General features: G+C 30.1%; 1 protein-coding gene across 1 annotated transcript in view; it reads right to left on the reverse strand.

Moving 5' to 3' along the window:
* Nucleotides 1–23,011, reverse strand: part of LOC109372562 (neural cell adhesion molecule 2-like) — a 44,810-nt gene that overhangs the window by 10,279 nt on the left and 11,520 nt on the right. Inside the window, exons 3-4 of the mRNA XM_019625912.1 lie at nt 7,549–7,753; nt 2,994–3,113 (exon numbers count right to left, since the gene is read on the reverse strand). Of these exons, the coding sequence (XP_019481457.1) occupies nt 2,994–3,113; nt 7,549–7,753 (325 nt within the window). The remainder of the gene's footprint in view (nt 1–2,993; nt 3,114–7,548; nt 7,754–23,011) is intronic.

The following is a 23,011-nucleotide window of genomic DNA, read 5'->3' on the forward strand; positions in this document are numbered from 1 at the left end:
ATTTTGATTAGAGCATTTAATCCATTTACATTTAAAGTAAATATTGATAGGTGCATAGTTATTGACATTTTGTCATTCGTATTTCTGGTCCTTGTTAGTTTGTTTTCACCTTTCTTCTTAAAGAAGCCCTTTTAACATTTCCTGCAATACTAGCTTGGTGGTAATGAAATCCTTTAGCTTATTATTTTCAGGGAAGGTCTTTATTTCTTCTTCAATTTTAAATGATAGTCTTGCTGGGTAAAGTAACCTTGGTTGTAGGCCTTTGTTTTCATTACTTTGAATATTTCCTGCCACTCTTTTCTGGCCTGCAAAGTTCCTATAGAAAAGTCAACTGATAGCCTTATGGGAGCTCCCTGGTAAGTAGCTGGCTGTTTTTCTCTTGCTGCTTTTCAGATTCTCTCTTTGTCTTTAACCTTTGCCATTTTAACTATGACGTGTCTTGGTGTGGGCCTGTTAGGGTTCATGTTGTTTGGTACTCTCTGCATTTCCTGGGCTTGCATGCCATTTTTCTTCCCCAGGTTAGGGAAGTTTTCGATCATTATTTTTTCAAATCTGTTCTCAATCCCTTGTTCCTTTTCTTCTCCTTCTGATATTACTATGATGAGAATGTTGTTGTGCTTGATGCTGTCTCTTAAACTATTTTCATTGTTTTTTATTCTTTTTCCCATTTTTCTTCCAATTGGGTGAGTTCTACTATCTTATCTTCTAAATCACTGATTTGATCTCTGCTTCATCTAATCTGCTGGTGATTCCTTCTAATGTATTCTTCACTTCAGTTATTGAATTCTTTATTTCTGACTGGCTATTTTTCATGGTTTCAATATCCTTCTTTATGCTTGTTATCTCTTTGTTGAAATTCTCAGTTCCTTTAAGCATTTTTATAATCAGTATTCTGAACTCTGAATCGCGTAGGTTGTTTGCCTCCATTTCATTTAGTTCCATTTCTGGAGGTTTCTTCTGCTCTTTTATATGAGACATGTTTCTTTTTTTCCTCATTCTGGCTATTGCTCTGTGTTTGCTTCTATGTATTAGGTAGACCGCCTATGTCTCTCAGTCTTTGCTGGGTGATCTTATGTAGTATGTGTCCTTTGTAGTTGGATTTCTCAGTCTCCCTAATCTGCATGTGTTTCAGAGGTGTCCCTTGTGTTGTTTGTTCTCCTGTTGTAGTTGAGCCTTGATTACTTTTGGTTGTCAGTGGGTGGGATTGACTCCCAGGCTGACTAGCTATGAGGATTGGCTACACCCACAGTGTATGAGCTGCTGTGTGAGGGCTGAGCCCTCAGCGGAGGCTTTGCCCCTGTGGGCTCTTGTGCCTATTGAGAATTCCCTTTGGGTGTACCACTTGTTAGGCAAATCAGGTAATGCTCTGGCTTGTTCTGAAGCTGGCCTCTGGGTGTGTTAATTCTGGTGCCTCTTGGGCGGGGCTCTAGTGTAGGGCAATTTCAGAACAAAAGAAACCCCTTCAAGTAATTTGATGTGTGGGTCTCTTTGCTGTTCCTTTTTGATGAGCAGAGAATCCTTTGTTGAATTACAGCTGTTCAATTTGTTGTAACTTCCAAGGGAGATTTCAAGAAGCATTCCTTACGCCTCCATTTCTGTGATGTCACTCTTAAATCATCTTTTTGTTTTTGTTTCTGTTTGCTTGACTGTTTTAAAATATAACTCTATTGTATGCAAGGGCATTTTGTTAACTTGTTTTGATACACATTGGTATAACATTGTAAGTGTTAATTGATACACAGGAAATTGTTTTTTGGGGGTAATATTTTGCTTCTTTGAAAAGATTTCTAATTTCTGAAGGGGAGACTACAGAACTCACCTGGTGTCAGCTGCTCCTACTAGAGTTAACTTCAAATCAAAATATAATAACCTCTAAATGTAATCACTGAAAACGTCCTGAGGATTTATACTGAAATTTTAGCTATAGATTGGAACATTGTATTTGCCAAAATATTCATCATTTCAGTCTCTTGAGAGCAGATAGAAAGGATTTCTGAAAAAAAAATTGTTGTCTTCAGCTATGACAACACTCAGAATTTGATTTAGGATGAGAAGCCTAAATCAAGTTGGTTTTTTTGTTTGTTTGTTTGTCTTGGTTTTTCGTTTGTTTCTTTTGTTTTTTTTGCCAGGGAATGCTAGCTGGCAAGGAAAAAGTGCTCTTTGTTTTGAAAAAACAATAGCATTTAGAAGACATTTTGTTGAATAGTATTTAAAGAACAGTGTGATGGTCATGGCTTTGTATCAAATATATTAAATATATTTTTTGAGTATATATTACATACATTATAAAATAATTACATGTAAAATACTACTATTACTACTTCTTAAAAATGCCCTTGGTTTCAATCATGTTAATTTTTATGTACATGAACCTAGGCACAGGTTCATAATCTTTAAAGGTTTAGTTAAAATACCTATTATGGTTTTAATGGAGCTATGACGGATGTTGGAAGATGTATATGGCATAATCTTGAATGGAGACCAAGCATCATTTACTATATAGATATTAAAATGACAGTTTAATAGTATTTCTTCCTGTTCTTTCCAAATATTCTTTATTTAAAATGTCTTGTGTATATTTTATACTGTTTCTATTTCAGACTGTCATATTTATATTTAAAGCAAACACTAACTTCCTGACACATCTACATTTCAGTAAAAATCAATTTCACTTTCAAAGCATAAATTTCTTAAAGAGTGTGATAAGTGTAGGGAAACCCGACTCTGTAACATCAGACTTTTTGACATTTTGCATAAAATTATAAACATATGTTTGAACAGTTGATTTTCTCTGTCATTGATACACAGTTTTCATGTGAAATGTCTAAATACCAAATTTATTTTAGATATTCACATGTAGTTTCATTGAAAAGCAAATGAGAAAAATTTTCACAAATGATTATATTTGTAAATATTTACTAAAAATAATAATAACATGCTATCACTTTACAAATACTTATCTGAAAAATAGTTAAGCATTTCAATCTACATACTCAGGTTCTGTTAGTGGTGTGGTTTCATTTGGCTCATTTACTGGGCTTCCATCTTCATGATTAGTAATTCTTTCATCTTCTGTTCTCATCTCCACTATTGGCTCTTTTGATCCATCTTTCCTAGAAAAATTAAGAAAAAAATCCTACCTATATATTGTAAAAATGAATGCATTATGGGACATATTTTAAAATTTCCATCTGATACCACTTCCCTCTAAAATAAATCTAACGTGGTCAGATTAAGAATATCACTAAGAATTTTTTTTCCATTTAAATTCATCTCACCATATTTTTCACTCAGAAACCTAGAAAGAAGAAAATTCATTTTGTCTACAATTTTTTTTTCCTCATCAAAATTGTGTTTCAAAACTTGGAAGATAAAATTTACACATAAAATATCTTTCATTGTTTTAAATGTCTCTATAAATTTATATGAATTATTTTAACTATAATGTAACATTAACTATTAACATATTCATGTTCTCAAGAAAATAGTTTAAATAAAATAATACTATAACATACATGCAAGATATTTTCATTTGTATTTTCATATTCATGTCATCTTTATTATAAGATTTCTAAAATATGCAAGTAAGTGTAACTTATCATAATTGTGAAAATTAGAAAGTTTACTGCAAAGTTTCATACCTCAAGAAATAAAGTAAAAGAGAGAAAAAAAAGGAAGTCATTTGGTGGTATTAAAGGGTAAGTGAGATATAAAAATTGGAATGATGCACTCATAATACAGATAACAAATAATAAATACACACACACACACATATATATATATATATATATATATATATATATATATATATTTACATGGGAAGGACATGGAGACCTCAACTACTCAGGAACACACGCTTATCATATTATCCCACAGTTGTTCTCTTTCATATATAACCAAATAAGTTGAAAACTTATGTTCTCAAAAAAATATGCATGTATTGCACAATTATATTCATAATTGCCCCGAAATGGAACCAAGGGAGATGTCTTTCTCAACAGATGAATGGATAAACAAACTGTGATGCATCCATACAATTGGATATTATAATAAAGAGAAATGACCTACAAAGCTACAAAAAGACATGCAAAACCTCTAAACACACATTGTTAAGGAAAATAAGCTAGTCTGAAAAGGCTACATATTGTGTAATTCCAACTATATGACATTCTCAAAGTAGCAAAATGATAGAGACAGCAAAAAGATCAGTGGTTGCCAGGGGTTCAGGGTGAGGGAGTCAGAGACGGTGTAATTTTGGAGCACTGGTCATATCAGGGCTGTGAAACTATTCTACAACGTTGAATATGTTGTTCTATACATCAGTTATATCCTATTTCTCATTGAGATTTTTGTATATATATTTTTTTCCAATTTGAACAATGAATTTTTGTAAAAGAGTTGAAAGCTGTTTTCCTAAGGCAGAAGAAGCTGTGCTATAAGAAGGTATGATGAATAAAAAAGCTTGGAATGAACAATTTTGTTTTCATCTTCCCAAGTCTTTAAGGTTACTTCAACTTCGCAGGATTTACAAATAGAAGTGTGTTGGTGAATAAATACACAAATGATAAACTCAAATAAAAATAAACAGCAGAACTTGAATACAGCTTGTTGTTCATCCCATTGTCACCAACATCTTTCCAGTTAAGACAAAAACATGCAGGTCTTTTTGATATCTTTCGTTCACCCCAACGTTCAATCAATCAATAATAGTGGAGTCTACCTGACCTATATCCAGAATCTATACACGTGTAAATGCCTATAGTAGTACCACAGGTCCCTTGGATCAAATGATCATTATTTTTCACTTTGAGGATTTCAAGATCCTCCTGCCTGGTCTCCTTAATTCTAAAATCTTTCCTCTGCACTTACCAGCCCTCCAGTAATCCATTCTGTACAAGTAGCTAAAGTAATTAATCTTAAAAAAACTTTCAGTAGCTTTCTATTAAACAAAAGTAAACGAAACAAAATAAGACAAAACAAAACAAAAGTTTCTTTATCGTGACCCAAGAAGATTTAACACTTTGGTCCCTAGATAATTCTCCAACCCAATATTTGTACGAATTTCTCTCTGTGCCTCACACTACTCATGTTCATTTGTCCTTTAACATAGTAAGCTTATTCCTGCCTTAATGGTCTTTGTATTAATTGTTACACCTGCATAGGCTATTCTTTCCCAGGCTGTTATATTGCTGGCTCTTTTGAACTCAACACTTGAGCTGCAGTGTTACTTCCCCTGAGAGGTCTTCAATGTCCCAGTCTCTAGCAACAATTTATCATTCTGCTTGTCATTACTAGAGAATTTCATTTTTAGTTAATGCTTATTTTCTGGCTTTCTGCATTAGAAATATGTTCCATGTGGATAAAGTCCTTGTTTATTTTGTTCATCACTTTATTGCTAGATTGCAGAGCAGAGCTTGTGACTTACTATTTATTCCATAAATAATATTTTCAATATTTGAGCAAGAATGAAAATGTATAAAATTCAGCTTTGTAATGTAAACATGTGTAATTATGCAATAAATATATATATTTTTAATATGTGAGAAATAAGCTAATACTAAGTTTGACGACATGTTTATTTAGCTAATAAAACAATGTAAAAACACAGAAACTTCTTATGAAGAAAGCAAAAGATATTGAATGGTGAATTGATCTCATTGTATTTACTGTCAGACATTAATTCCCATTCAAGTGTGAAGTAGAGCCTAATTTCTGTTTCTTCTTTGCTATATTCTATGTCCAACAATTAAGCAGGTGGAATTTAGATTGCAAACTGAATCTATATTTTTTTGATTAAAAATGTATGCTATCTAATATAGCATCCCCTGAAGTGAAAATATCCCTACAGTGTATCTGTGGGAAGTAGTCACTGACAAATTTCCTAGTGATATTGAAATAGGCTTGGAGATGAAAACACAAACAAAAACAAAAAAATGCAGCCATGCAGAATGCACTATTCTATATCCCTAATACTAGAAAATAATGTATGAGACCATATATGCTTAAATGTATGTAGAGAAAAATACACAAAGAATTCAGAAATAAAAAGAAATGGATTACTGATACACAGAACATCATAAATGAGCCTTAAAACATTATATTGGGTGAAAAAAACCAGACACAAAAAGTATACATTGTAGAAATCCATTTATATCAAGTTCCCTAACAGTTAAAAATTGCCTATGGTGAAAAAAAATTAGAATAGTATTGCCTCGGGCAGGGGGAGTAGTGTGGGATAACTGGACAGGGTAATGCTAAAGTTCAGAATTTTGATAGGGCTTGAGTTACACGGATATAAACATTTGTCAAAACTCATACATGGAACACGTTGTGCATTTCACTCCATATAAGTTTTACTTAAAAAAATCAAAAAAACAAAAATTGAATACTATGCAGTGATATACTAGTTAAAATGTGTAGAGGTTAAGTATACTGATTTTTTTTGATATGCAGAAAAAGGTGACAGTTTGAAGGATGGATAAATATGTGATAAAATAAATATATTTATTGTAGAACACAAATAGTTGGTAAATGAGTGCTTGCTATAAAATTCTTTCAATGCTTTTTGATGTTTGAAAGTTTCCATACCAAAATGCAAGAAAAACTATATAATAATAGAATAATGGAAAGACTACAGAATCAAGAAAATATAAAGATGTCCTTAACTCTTAAGAATGTTCATTTTTAATTGCAAATTTTAATATGTATATATACACACACACACATACACACATACACATAGACATTGTGTGTGTGTACACTCCCCTGTGCTTTCGTATTTTTCCCTATGGTCCGTTGAGATTAGATATAAATTTATCTAATGACAAAACAAAATATTAGGTATTAATACCTCTTAATTACTCTTTTACAAGACAAAAACATTTTCAACAAAATTTAGCTTTGCATTTTTCTTAGAATTCATATTTTGTCTAATTCAATGAGATGCCACAGAAAACTACAAATTCTAATATGCATGTATAGTCATCTTTTGATGAAGAGCTGGAGGAGTAAACTCAGAATCTGTAATAATGTATTACATATCACATACATTTTTATATATACTATCTTGAAACTTATATGCAGTCACTTCTTACAATTGTAGGAGTTGGCACAATTTATGCTTTTAACTCAGTTTAGTTTTTAACTGAGATAACTATTGAGGCCTTTCTTTTATTCAATATAAACTGAAAAATAGTGAGAGAAATCATAACCAAATATAGTTGTATAATTATGTGTCTATCATCTAATCATGTGTCCATTTAATGTACCTACTTATCTACCTATCAATATTTAAATCATGACTAATATTTTTACCTTGGATCCCATCTTAAGTTTTACTTTTTAATACAATAGTCTGTTTTTGGTGATTTGGCTCTATAAGATGTTTAAGGTCATACAGATTTAAGGTCAGAAAACAAACAGTGCAGTGCCCCATGGTCTTACCGTTAAACTCTTAACCCTGCTTAGAAAGCACAGCCCTGAATAAAGCACTTAAACCTACGTGAATCCCTTGTTCAATGTGGTGTGATCCAGATATCTGATACTCACAGGTATGCAGCTTTTCCTTCTTCCAGTTCTTTACTTTTGCCACTAGAGCCACTTTTCTTCCCGCACATTCTCCTGGTGATGCACATTAACAACCCGCATTGTCGAATGAAGAAGCAGCTGACATCTGTTACCACAAGGATTAGCAAGAGTGCAGCAACTCCCAGGCCAATGACGGCTCCAAGACCAAGACCATTAAAAAGTGTGTCTTAAAAACATAAGAGAAAATAATTTTGTTAAACCTCACACTGGAAAAGATTAGACAGCTATTTTAAAAAATGAATATTATCTGAGAAATAGTCAACTAAAATGACAAGGAAAAAGGGATAGTCCCTGGCCTACTTCAATTTCTTGATTGTGGAGAGCTAGGCTCTGGTTTTCAAACAATCTTTTTAAGCAACTGACATGGTACTGATTTGAAAAAATTTTTACAAAATTTCTTTAGAAAAAAAATGAAGTAACTGTTCTTTCAAATATACTTCTTGATTCCCTGAGGGGAAGATAATTAATATTATCATATCCCTAGCTGTACTTTATAAGAAAGTCACAGCCATTAATAGATCATCACGTTGTTAAAAGGAAAATACAGTCAAAACTCCTGTAAGAGAAGTATTAAATAAGTGCTCTATATGGAAGTATTTTAGTTTTAGACTTAAACTTACAAATGATGGCTCGAAGCACTTTGCTTTGACAGAGACTATATTTTAAAATATCTATCTAAGAATATTTAAAAAAATCTTCATTTTAGAAGAAAGGTACCTGTATTTTCCAGTTAATACTTAACAAAAAAATCACTTTAGAATAGAGGCAAATTTTAACAGAGTTATGGGATTTATGATCTTTCTGAAGGTAGGGAAAAATGGGGCCACCTTTCCTTGGCATATAGTTGCAGGAAATCCCAAAAGTCATACAGAGAATATTTATGAAAAAGGTGATTGGGAATAGGATAGATATGCTGACTGACAAAGTAGAAATGTTAAGAGGAGCTAGTATAATAGAAATGAATCAAGTGTAAGATGCCCGTAGTTGAATATGAGGGCAGACTACACAGTTAAAACAACATAGACAGAAAAATAAGCACAATGGGAAGAAACCAGATTAAAAGTGGTGACATTGTCTCATCTAAAGGGAAAAGACAGGATTATATAAAACCATGTCATAGGATTATTCAAAATGATTCTTACCAGGATTGTGTTATAATTGGCTTATATAACATTATAAAATTATAATTTCCTTTTTAATGGTAAAAAACCTTTCATTAGTCGGCGTCATAATGGCATGCTCATTATGTAACTGATGTGGGATACAAGTGAAAGATACAGAAACATAAATTTGCATTTTGAAAAAAAAACACTTTGGAAAAAATATATGTAAAATAAAGTTCTCTCTTTTAAAACTAGATCAAATATTTTAATAAGGCTTCAAGAATTTTTTTTTATCCAAAGGAATCAATATAATTGTTCTTAGTTTGAATCTACCACTAACAGGCTGCTCCTGAATATGTCATACCTACCTGAATGCTAATTTATTTTTCTGCAGAATGACTGACTCTCATGTCTATATTTTACTTATTTTTTTCCAGGAAATGCATATTATTTATCTTTTAACAATCTCAGAGTTTGCAGATAGGTTAATAAAAATTATTCTGTTTGTGACATGGTGGCTTATCACTTTACCCTGGTGATTTGTGGCTCACCTGTGCTAGAATATGGATGTATTTCTAGTGTCTCTATGACATTGCAAATGAGTATTCCTTAAGCACTGGATCAACAAACTGGGAACTCTCAGGCCCAAGTAAAGTATAATTTTGATGATACTTATTTGATAATTACAATCATTTCTGATAAAGAGAAACTAGTAATACACATAGTAATGTTGGAGAAAAATTAATTTTATGCCATTTTTCAGAACTACTTCCCCTACCAAATGTTGTTATTTAGATGGTGATAATTTAGGAAACGTGCCTAGCTAGTATCCACAGAAATTATTGATTTCCATAGAGCTATTCTTTTATCATATGAACACACATTGGAGAATGACTGGAGAAACAAAAGTATTTTTCAGCCACTAGAATTTGGTATATATTTTTAAAAATTCCAATATACAAATGGGGAATGCGATTCCAAATATTATTTAGCAATTTTCAAATATAAGTTTATATAAAAGTTAAAAAACACTAGTGCCTCAAGCTATACAAGTAATATATTAAGCAAACTAAGATTAATTTAATCAATTAAAAAAATCATTTTATGCATTTTCTTCCACTGTGCATTTCAAATGTAAATGATTCTAACCTGAATCTATAATAACAATATAATGAAGACAACTCACTTATAAAACATTTTTTATTATATATAAAGCTAATTTTTTTTCAAAATTCACTGGTAATTATTTTGGATATGCCACACATGATTCAACAACTAAAGCTCAGAAAAAAATATGTAGTTGAAAAATAAATGTCCAATTGGGCGTTAGCCTTCTTGGATATATTAACTTGACGGCCTTTGTGATTTAAACTAGTCACTTCTTTCTTACTTCATTTAGGTTCCTCTTATGCGCACACATAGTTGTAAACAATAAATCTCACAGATCAATGATGATATATCTATAAATCTCCATTTACCTTTCTTTAAGTATGAAGACTTGCTTTGTACTTAAATGCACTGCATCTGGTGTCAGAAAATCCTGGCTCCATCACATATTGTTGTATGTCCTTAGGTAAGTCAGCTAACTTCTCTAAGGCTCAGATGCCTCTTTATGTAAATAGGGACAGTTATGAAAACAACCTCCGCCACAAACTCGGTCATGGGTTGTTGGAAAGGTTGCTGTGAATATGATAATGTATTTAATGCCTCTAGCATTTATTGCTCAGCACTAAGTAAAAATGGAACAAATATTGAAAATTCTTCTTATTATTTTACTATTACAAAATTCTAAGAAAATAAGCTTTGGGTGAAAAAATAGACTATCTAAAGTTTAATTAGTCTGTAAATATATTTCTTTCATCAGCAACCTACAGTATCTCTTACTAAGCATTGATTATTCTGTGGAGGGTACCATCACATTTTTTAATGACTTAGATTTAGCTAGTTAGCTTTTAAATGATAAATATTTTATTTGTGACCTTTTTAGCATTTAGTATATTGATCTGCTTTATTTCCATCTTTAGAAAAAGCTCTTAGAAACATTATATTTGTAAAGTACCCTATGGTAAAGGAACATTGATGCCAAAATAGCTATTGCTTTTTTCTAGAGAAACAAAATTACACCTTTTAAACTTACAATAAAGTTTTTTGAAGGTTGCTTGAAGTTATTTATGAAAAAACAAATATTTTTGTCATTGCAGAGGATAGGATGAACAAACACATTCATGTTATAAATATTAAATTCAGTTTTCTTTTGAGAATAATGTTTTTAAATCAGCTTAAGAAAGTATTTAAATACGTATTCTCACATCTCAGGAGGTTAGGCTACAATAACTATGAAAGGTAAATTTTCTAGTGTTTTTATTTTTTTCTGCCACCAATATACTCTGGTGTGAACGTTTACTTATTTGTCTTTCACTTTTTCATGAATGAAACCATAACCACCTGTAAAATTACATCACTAGGATTCAGAGACTGGCAGTGAATTATTTTCTCAGTAAAATACAGGAAATTCTTTCCATATTTATTGTTTTAATTATGTAACAAATTGAAATGGAACATGGCGATCATTTAAAGGCCTTTACATTCATCTTTGCTTTTTTTAGCTTTTTAGCTTTCTAGAATACTTACATATATGTCTATAACTTTAACAAAAAATCCATTACAAAGGAAAACTACATTATCGGGTCTATTTTACAGACAGTGACCTAAGGCACATGATAACTTTTAATATTAGACCTGTACAAATGAAGACTGCTTAACTTCAGATTTTATTTATTTTATACCTGTGTTAGAGTCAACATTTTATATTGGATATTCATCATCAGATAATCTAAAGAAAATAAAATATAGTGAATTCATTAAAATGTGTAACTTTTTTACAGAAAAACGTAAATATCTATTTTTTTCCTTATACTACTAGAAGAAAAACTATTTAAATGAAGTACAATAATGTAAATTATTTATTTATGTGTTCTTGTTTTTAGCTTCCTTTTAGAGATTTTATAACACTATTTTGAAAAAGGGGATTTTGTATTAAAATTGAATAAATAAATAATTTAGAAATAAAAAAAAATTAAAACATCTATTTTTGTTATATATTCTATTATTGAAAGAAATATGAGAATTAGTCTGAATGAGTTTTTATAACCTCCCTCCTAGCTGTACCTCCCACCCCCTGAAATTTAGAAATTGGTTAATTAAATCAACGTATTTCCCCAGAATGCAATTGCATTCCAATTGTCATCAAAACATAAAATCAAACCATTAAAATAACAATTTCATTTCAAATTTGTCATATGCATTTCTTTTCATGTTTCTGTGTGAAAATTAACTCACTACTTAAACACTAAATTAATTTTCTGTGAAATTTATTATATTTGATAATACCAGTGTTGCAATAACCAGTGCACTATATTCATAAAACTACCCCTACTTTTAGAAACCTTACTTGGTTTAGTATTTTATGTAACCTTTTTTCTATGTGTATGCATAATCTTTTCCAAGCAGATTAAGAGTTACTTTTGGACTTGGAAAGGTGATAAATATATGGAGGAAAAAAAAATTTGTTTTTAATTTAAAACATCCTAAAGTGGAGGTTTGGTTGTTGCTCCCAGAATAGTAGTGGCTGTTTTCGTATGAGATTTTGCTAAATATAGTAAGCCTTTTAAGAGTGAAATACAACAATATGATATTCAAAACCCTTTTTGGTGTACATCATGACATCTCTAGATACTATATTCTTCTACAACTGAGGTAGGTACACGTCTTCTGCTTAGATATTCTTCCTTCATCTTGCCCAGAGTAACACACTTTCAAACATCAGCTGATCTATGGAAAATCTAGGAATACATCTATACAGCATATGCTTAATATAAATATCCTACGTGAATTGTGAAAAGAGGTGGAGCAGACAGTTTGTTGCAGTTGGACTTCATCTAAACCATAATGGTCAGCTCCTTTAAAAGCAGACATCTGAATTATCTAAAGATTTTTGAGGTTACATAGTTTTTAAAAACTGCATTCCTACATTTATGCTTCACAATCCTTCATTGAGTGCCTTCTAAATTAGAGCAGAACTAGAGAGGTTTCCTGATATGTACTAAAATAGAATTAGTAAAAATTAACATAAATATTTTGGCTTATTATATATTTCTTAAAGTCCATTTTTATGGATGAGGCAGAAGTTCCAAAAATGTAATTTCATTCACTGGATTCCAACAGACACAGCAAAGGAACAAAAGGATAGGATTTTCATATTAACAAGGGTATACAGCTAAGAGCTTCACCAGAATTATGCTAATCTCCTTGCATTGTGGAAGTCACACTCTAGGGCAATTCATACTTTTAGAAGAAAACACACACTAATTTGAAAACCAACTACCATTCCTCAGAATTTCACTTAGTTTCTTGTTGTGTTATATTAGACAAGCTGATTTCCAAAATCACCTGTTACTATAGACTTAGAAATTATCTTAAATTGATAAATTTATTTTCTGTGATATTTTTTCCAGGATCCCCCAAATCAACAAAGAACAGCAAAGTGTAGTAAAAAGAGCCAAAGTATAGAAATGAGACCAGGGCTGCAACTAAGTCAACAAAATATTTAAAAGGAAAACGATTAAAAATTTTTGATAGGCATCAAAGCTATAATAATAATGGAGTATTGAAAATAAAGTGTAATCACAATATTTCCCCAGTATAGACAAAGCTGGGGTCTTTACATTTCTTGATATATAACCCAATGTCAAGAAAGAAAAGAACATTCTCCAACTCCACAGAGCTGTGTAGAGAAATGTCTGATTATGCATTTGTAAGACTTTCTATTCTGTACAGGGAACACTGGACCTGCTAAACAACCTAAATTAGGTTAAAATTTATATTGGACTTGTTAAACTAAGTGGGGAATTGGGCATACATGTATACCTATCATATTTATATATTTTAGATATTTTGGAAAAATAATTCCAAATATCTATTTTGATATATTTATAATAACATGTCTCATATCACCTCTGTAGGTGTAATCACAAATAGAGAAAAAAAACAGGTAAACTTTGTTCGAATCATTATAAAATTCAGTATTAAAGAGAGAAATGTTGAAACCATTGATATTAGCGATCTGAGCACAATGTCCTACTACTTCCAATGCTCTAAATACCACACTTCTGTTTTGTGTCACGACCGTGGGCCTCCTGTATCTATGGTGCCCGGTGTTCATCCAGGAATTGATAGACTCATTTAATTATGATTCATATTTTACTCCCCTATTTGAAACAAATGTTTGAACTTCTGAGTTTTCCAGTGTCTAGTCAACACCCCGTTTAACCATATTTGTTAGAAAAGAGAAAATCACTGAAATGACATCAGCACGGATAATGAAAACTACAATTTTCCATTAATTAAAAAATTTGTAAAACAAACAAAAAAATCAAACAGAAAACTCAAGAGCAACTTTTATTGGACTTTGTTCTTCCTCCCTTCTAGGTCACTCTTTTATAGCTTCCCCATACACCCAGAGAAAAACTGAGTGTACCCTCCTAAGGTATATGTTTTTATTTTAAACTATAAAATTTAAAGGTGGTATTTTATAATACTTATACTCTGAAAAAGGCCATGTATAATTATAAAAAATACAAAAATTAGAGAGATATAAATAGTAATGGAAATTCTAATTTTTTTGTCTCTATAATGCTATTGTTCACCTATTTTGTGGCCCTCATAATACTCTTGGATATACCTAAATCATAATCATAATTTTATTGTTTCATTATTGATAAAACGTGGATAATAACTCCCATGTATTCTAACTAAAATATTCTTTGAGAATCTATATAGAAAGCACTTTGGGAATTCCAAAGCACTCAATAATAACAAATATGTTATTATTTCATGTATTATACCTGTTACTCTACGCTCACCTTGTAATTTCTTGACACTCATTATTTGTTTGTAGCATTTCCTTTTAAAAAATTAGATCTCCACTTTTACCAAAAGTTGTCCTAGATGTCAGCAAGTATGTTTACTGGCTAAATGTTTATTTTAATATTGCTAACATTCATGAACTATGATGTATAAAAATAATTGTAAATGCATGTTTACATTTTAAAATATTTTTTTAAAAATTGTGCTTTGCGATAAACTCTCTTTATTAAGGCCTAAGGTTAATACCATTTTCATTCTTCTAGTTTTAAATGTGCCTTCACTATGACCAGAACTCAACAAGTTTGTAATTTCATCTATTTATTTATTATTCATATAGTAAATTATCTTTTTGGTCATTCCTTTAATTCTATAAGTCAAATTAAAATCTTTCTTGACTGATATGAAATTGAATGACAGGAAGATAATTATTAATAATGCTCTTATTGCCTCTGATAGACAACATTGACTTTTCCTCAGTTTGGGGAAACTAATATATTCTTTTTTTAGTATTCTCTTCTTAATTCATTTGTACTCTTTAGTTTACCATTAGTTTTTTTGTTATCATTGTTTTTATTGTTATAGTTATTTTGCACAGTATTTTAGACACATTCTTCTTTAATGAAATAAAAAATAAGACAGAAACTCTCAAAAGATTATTACAGAATGAATAAAATGTTCCTCCCTAAAATTAAGACTATTACTTTTATGTTCTAATCTTTTATTCTGTCGTATCTTTGTTCTCTTTCGACAGCTCATAGAATTAATGACATAAAGAAAACATTTACATCACTTGGCTTCCAGACAAAACACACTTATTAGCAACATTTTAAGTTCATTCACGTTCATGTTATTCAGATATTTCACTGCTTACTGAAAACTGTGTGGGTACAACATGTAACCTCACACATTTGTCAACAATTTAAAGAAAAAAAGTATGTAATGCTAGTAATATTTGTGATGTCTGAGAAGAGAGCATAGTAATCAAGGAAGAAAAAATAGCAAAGTGTCTTTTATAAGTGATTTCATCTTGGGAAAGGAATCTTACAATTTTAAATGAATAATCTTTAAAAATATATTAAAAATCAAAATTGAGTTATAATTAGAAAAGTGCATAATTATATAAAATAACAACACCAGTTTATACGTGCTTTGTGAGTCTGAGGGATTTTTAGGATCACACAGCAGTGATTTGCTGTGTTTTACATGAACTTGTATTGAGTTCATTGGAGCTCTTTGTGTATCTAGAGAGAATTTATAAAAGTTCATGTTGGAAATGAATACTTATGTGGAAGCTCATTTTATATGATTTTCTAGCTTTCTTGTTCCTTGATAATACTATTTGTAGTATCCACATATCAATTTACGAGTTACAAATTTTCAGAATCATAAGCAAAATTTACCAATAATATTTCAGCATTACTCAAACATACCAATAAAGCCTGGTATTGTTATTTATGTAGGTGTCATTTATATATGTTATTTACATATATGTCAATCCTCAGGCTATTTTCAGTACTTTTTAACAAGGTGGGCATGTTTTTTCTATGTTTTCAGGTAAACAATAGTAATATAGAAATTTTATTGCTTACTACCAAATTTGTTTTCATATAACCTTCCTTTTTCGGGAACTGAAGATAGTATTTTACATCACTTATTCCGTACTACTGTATTTTCATTCTCCAGTCATTTTGATTATTCTGTCATAAGGTTCTGTTACATGTATAACAAATTGTAGTTTTGATATAAACTCAATGGCAATTCAAAAATTTCCTTCAAATCACTTCTCCCTATTAAGAGGTATTATTTGGGAGAAGGTGTTGAGTAAGGAGGGAGGCAGCATTGATAAACCAGACTTCTTTTTTTAACACTAAACATCATTTTTCACAAGAAAAAGTAGCTAATTGAAGGCATTTGGTTTAGTAATGGGAAGGGAATTGTAAACATGTATATTATATAAATGTCATTTATAAATAATTGTAAAACTATACATTTTCCAAGATTGTCTTTTCCTGTACATGTTTCTTAACAAAGGCAGAATTATAGATTAAATATCTTTTCAAAAGATCCTCTAGTCCTTTGATATTATAAAAAATGATTTTTGCCCAAGGATAAATTGGTAAAAAACATGTGATCATTCTTTAATTTATCACAACGTTGTTAAACAACTCTATTGAGTAGCTGTGAAGATGAAATAAGAAAAAGGCAAAATGCTTCCCTCTCTGGGGGCGTGTAAGGTGTTGGGAGGGGTGAGCATGACCTATAATTTAGAAACTGAAAGCAGTGTGATTGATTGCTTTCCTGGTAAAAAATAATGTGACCTGAGCAGATAGGTGCAGAAGCATCTAAGTTAGTGGTTCGTAGTCCAGGAAGATTTGGTAGAGAAGATAACGTTTGAGATGGTGTTGAAGAAGACAAAAGAGCTGGCCATGTGATAAGAGGAGTCCATTACAGTCAGAACATGCTGTGAGCGAAGATGAAGACATATGACAATACATATTTTGAAATTAGTAGACATATATGTATTTCAGAGGTAAGATATTGGGTGATTGGGAGGGATGGGGTTAATTAAGTAAGAAATAATGTTAAAGAGGATAGGTCTTGAAAATGAATAAACAAGCATATATCAACCAAAAATAAATAGACTAACATCACCACTCACAAAACCCGAAAGGAATCATCTTTACACAAAAGATGGTAGGGAGCTGTTAGATATATACAAGGAAGGAGAGTCTGTTGCGGTGGTTAGTAAGGGGCTAGTGGAGGCCTATGGGATGTCTATCCAGTCTTCCCTGTCTCCCATCCCATGTCCACTTCCATAATGCATATAGACATGGAACCCCTTTTTGACGTTTGGATTGAAGAAGTGAGTAATTAGTTACACTCTAACTTTTATATGCAATTAGTGATTGAATTAACATTAGGGAATTAATGTCCATTAATATATTTTAAAAATTGACACTGTATAAATACAATAAACTTATATGATATATATGTATTTATAATTATGTGTAATTCTATATATTTTTAATTGCAATGACATTTCAAATGATCCATCAATTTCACCCTATTTTATAAATATCTACTCATTCCCCTTGAAGGTTTCAATGTCTATTTTTAAAAAACAATTCCCTGTAAAAAGTAAACATGTAAAATATAGTTATTAATCTTCTGTGTGAATGTTGATGGAAACATGTCAAATTCTGAGTATGATTTAAGGTATTATAGTTTAACATAAGAAAGGGAATTGAAGGAAATAAGCTGTGTTTATTTTGAAAAGAAAGTTAGCTAAAAAATAAATAGCAGATAACAACACTTTTATGATGTTTCAAATAACTGAACACTTTAGAAATGCATATTTTTAAATGTTACTAATTTGGTGTTAATAAAAATGAAGAAAAATTGTGAAATACCTAAAATCTTTGAACAACAGAATATCAATGCTCTTCTCAACACTGACATTTCAAATTGATAAGTATATTAGAATAGAGACCATTCTCCATAAAACCTCTCTGAGAACTGGAATAAAGAGATACAAAATATTTTTATATGTCATAATTATCTATTCAAACTGCTACTTTTGAAGTTTATTCTTACATCACTAACTGTATATGGTAGCTAAATGCAGTTAAATTCTACACATGTGTTCAGTTTGCTTTGGTAAAGGTAATTTAGTTATTTCCCATAAAATAATGAAGGTTTTTATTGGCTAGCAGGAAATGGACTTCTAAAAATAAAATGGATATGATCAAAACAGATATTGACTACTGTTAAATAATTGAATAATTTAAATTTTAGTTCTTTGGTTCAACATTACCTGACCAATTTTATTTTCCTGTTAATATTAAAAGGCTGCCCATATATAGAAAATAGAAAATAAATTTTCTTGGCATAAACAGAAAATACTATTTTTTAAAGACAATAGTATAAAACAATCATAACCATTAAACTACAAACTATATTTTACAAATTGCTTGTTGACATTCCAAACTGTTTAATCTATTTGTTATAAAATTCTTAAATATACATACCTTCAGAGTTTCTAAATGTATAAGACAATAAATGAAAAATGTGAATAAATATATGGATATAATCATTATTTTCCAAGGAATTTATAACATAATAGATTTTGCAAAATTCCCAACTTTAGATAGTCACTATATTGTGTCTTAGAAACTTCAATTTCTTCATTCCGGTTGTATTTAAAAAATCAAGTTATATTATTAAAACTAAACATTCCAAACATGTCAAGACATTTATAATGAATATTTTCTTGTCATTTTCAAGAGCATCAGGGAATTTTGTTTAACTCTCCATATAACATACATACATGCCTAGTTTTTAACCTTTGTGAGATTAGATACATTAGCAAACAATCACAAATTGAGTTTGTTTTCAATGGATTCTTCAAAATACAAATGCTAGTTTGAAGACATGAATTTTGCTTTAGTTTTAACCATATTTCAACAGAAAATAAGTCTATATTTTAATATGATTTTTCAATATTTTTATATTTTTCTTTGTAATAACTGAGAAATCAGTAAAGAAACAAGCGTGAGCCAGTATGCAAATGATGTGTTGGAGCTGTTTATTTTGATTTCTTAAAATGATAAGGAAAGATGCTGAAATATTTATTTTAGTTTTTATTACACAGTAAGTAAAAATATTACTTTATGTAATAGAAAAAAACCCTATTCTACTAACCACGTAAATAAGTCATTTTATAAGATGTTTTCAGAAAATGTGTAGAAGTTAGAAAGTGATACAATTTAATTTGATATATTTTAAAACTATAAACTCAGTGTGAGTTTATTACATTGATCATGGCAAAGCAGCTATACATACATATTGAAGTGAGACAGATAACAGCTGACTAACAGAAGTACCATGATTACTAGAAGGAACTGTGGTTGGTTAACACATGGTCTTTATTTTGCCACATAGTTTTCTCTATTGGCCAATAAAGAAGAAATAAAAGGAACTAGATCAAAGGCATAAAGCCATATAAATGTAGAATAGAGATTTAGCTATGTCGTCTTTGATTCTGTAGTCTTATAAAAACAAAGAAGAAAACAGATTTCAAGATGCTTTGCTATGTTAATGACTAGTTACATGGCTTCTCTGGTCTTCAGTTTCTTGATATAATAAAATAATGGTGTTTGATTAGAATATTAGAATCGAATTTCTCAAATCTCTTTAGTTTCTTCACAGTGACTCAAACAATAAAGTAATGTAAAGGTACTGTGACAGACAGTCACTATAAAATGTAAAACACTCCCAGACACGTCCCATTGGAATCATTGCATTGTCATGGGGCATCAAGGAAAAATAAAAANCACTCTCTCTCTCTCTCTCTCTCTCTCTCTCTCTCTCTCTCTCTCTCTCTCTCCTCTCCTCCCCCTCCCCCACAATTACAATACTCCTAAAACTATTGTATCAATTGAAAGAAGTTCAAACATTAAAACTAAACATAGACATTATATTCAAATTTTCATAATGAAATGTATACAAAATATTTTAATGGGTGGTATATACATTAACATATATGTTTGTGAGTGGGCTGTTCTAGAATAAGAAAGATTAAGTGAGCCTTAAAATAACACAAATCTTAACACTGAACATTTTCTCTTCTGAAATTTCTACACTATTTCATTTTTATCTGGTGGTGCAACACTTGACTGTGTTTGTATGAGTTATGTATTCACATCTAAGCCAGAAATTGTAATTTTTTTACTTTATAAAAACTAATTGAGTAATTTACATATTAATGAATTATTATTTGAATCCAGGTCCAGTGCTAAAACAAAAAATTCATATAATGTTCTATTAAGAGCACTAGACTAGGGTTCTAATTATGACTGTTCACTATGAAAATTATTCTACTTCTTTACACCTTACTATTCTCATCCAAATTATAGGATAACTAATTCAGAGGGATTTTTATGAAGAATGAATAAAATAGTTCACTTAACCCATTCTGCACAGTGTGTGACACAGCACATGTTAAAAACTACAATGTACTCTGTTTTGTATTTTTTTTATTATTTGCAAACTCCTAAAGTAATTTTTGTTTCACACCTTGGCTATGGATGAGTGAAGAACCTTAATGATATTCTACAACTTTATTCTCATGGTGTTCAAACTGAATTACAGTAATATATTAAACAAGTAATTGGAAAAAAATCACTCTAAGCATTTATGTCTGCTTTTATAAACATTGCCTAGCAATGGAGGTTACTCAACAACCCTTACCTTACGGACATTATTAGCTGTATTCAATGTTATCATCTAACAATTTTGGGCTTCCACTAGTAATAAAATTTCTAAGAAGACCCTAGAACTAGATTACTATGGAAGTAACAGTATTTGTTATTGTTTCTAAGTTATTTTTACAATATGAGTCTGCTAATGATCTGTTATTTCATCCAAAAGAGAAATCACTCAATGATTATATGTTTATTACATTGAAATACAGGATTTGACCAAGTTAGAAATGAAAACACACAACAAGGACAGAAAAGGTTCATACCAGTAATAAAGAAAACACATATAACAAAGCTTTTCCTCAGTTTTCTTTATTACAACAATGGAGACACAGAAATACAGAAAATAAAATGACATTTAATATACTATGAAACTCATGCATAGGATTACACATAGTGCTGAATATTATGTTGGGGATTTTAAATAATAGATGATATTGAAGACAATACGTTTATAACACACATTTTTTTTCAAGAAAACAAGCTATGATGAAAACAAATGCAATTAAAATAATCAGAAATATTCACTTTAAAACAGAAATGTTATACATAAGATCAATGTAAGATGTGAGATAAAAATATTCTTGAAAGAAGTTCATGAACTATGGATGTTATCTAAAACAGTAATTTTTAAATTGTTTACTTTTAGAAAAAAAAAAGATTAGCTGGAAGATCTATTTCATAATGTCCATTTAGTACATATATAGAATTTTTAAAATATATGGTATAATTTTTTTAAATGATGCTACTTCTTAATATTATGCTATGTTTGCAAAGTGTAACTTTATATGTTTATCACTTAAAATGAAACTACTGAATTTAACTTGAACATACACAAATTAAGAAATTTTGCAATACACCTAGGTTTAATACAACCAACATTAGATTATTTCACATTTAATATAAAATTTAGTTCCACTTGAATGAACAGGCCTTTAAAAGTAGGTAAAATAATACACAACAACCCATAAATGAGGACACCAGTTACAGTTCTGGTAATCTCAGGCATACTAATAGGACTCTTGAATATATGTTGTACTTTCCTTAGCTATTTTTTTTATTTCAATTTTGTTTAATAGTAGCTAAAACTGATGTCACAGAGCACTCTTTTGGTAACATTTAGGAACAGATATTTTAGGCTTTGAAAATAGTTAATAGCCATTTGGGAGGGAAGAATACTACCAGAGTTCTTTATCTGGTCCATAATCTTAGATAAGATAACAAAATCAAAGTTATTTGCAAAACAAAGCATTGATATTAAACTCATATCTTTATTTTATTTCAGAACAATTTAATTAGATTTAAAGTTACCAAATCATTTGCCTAACATAAAAATTGAGATGTTACTTATATACTTTTATAATCTTTGTGTTTTGTCAGCTTCTTAAGTATAATAAAAACAGATAACACTACAACTTTATATTTAAAAGTTAAAAATGTGAACCTTACTCCAATTTAGATAGTAATTTAGAAGAGAACATGTTAATAAGATGTTAGAAAGATATTTTTCATTAATTAAGACCTAAAACAGTCTGATAATATCTTCTGAATTCTAAGATTAATTGTGAAGTATTAATAGTGACTAAATAATACTCTTTATTTTAAATCACATAATCAGCTGATTTGGAAGTCAACTTTTTACCAATTTCAATTTATATTAAAATCATTTCAAGGGCTATTTGTAGAATATTTGTATGTCCAATTATTTGAAATATATAAATTTGAGCTACAGATTTGATGCATCAGCCTTGGTAAAGGTTTTATGACATACATCTATACCACAGATGCAGGGATTTTAAAATTTACCCATGATTAACTGAAAAGAATAGAAAGATTCATCCTATTTATTCCTGGCTGGAAAATAGGGGGAGATATTAGAAAGAACAAAAATTAGAAGGAAGGAGGATAAAAGAACCAGAGATTTGAACCATAATAAAATGCATAAAATGATACATTTAGGTATGAATTTAATGATCCTACATCTGTATTCAAGTGCAGTCATATAATAGGTAAGGACTAAAGAAAATTATAAATGATAATATTTAATTTAGGTAGCAACATAACAGATTATTTAAAGTTCTTAAATCTCCTGATAAAACCAAAACCAAAGAGGTTGAAATTTTCTTTACATGGCTA

This window comes from Hipposideros armiger, unplaced genomic scaffold (assembly GCF_001890085.2).
Source record: "Hipposideros armiger isolate ML-2016 unplaced genomic scaffold, ASM189008v1 scaffold_644, whole genome shotgun sequence".
NCBI lineage: Eukaryota > Metazoa > Chordata > Mammalia > Chiroptera > Hipposideridae > Hipposideros > Hipposideros armiger.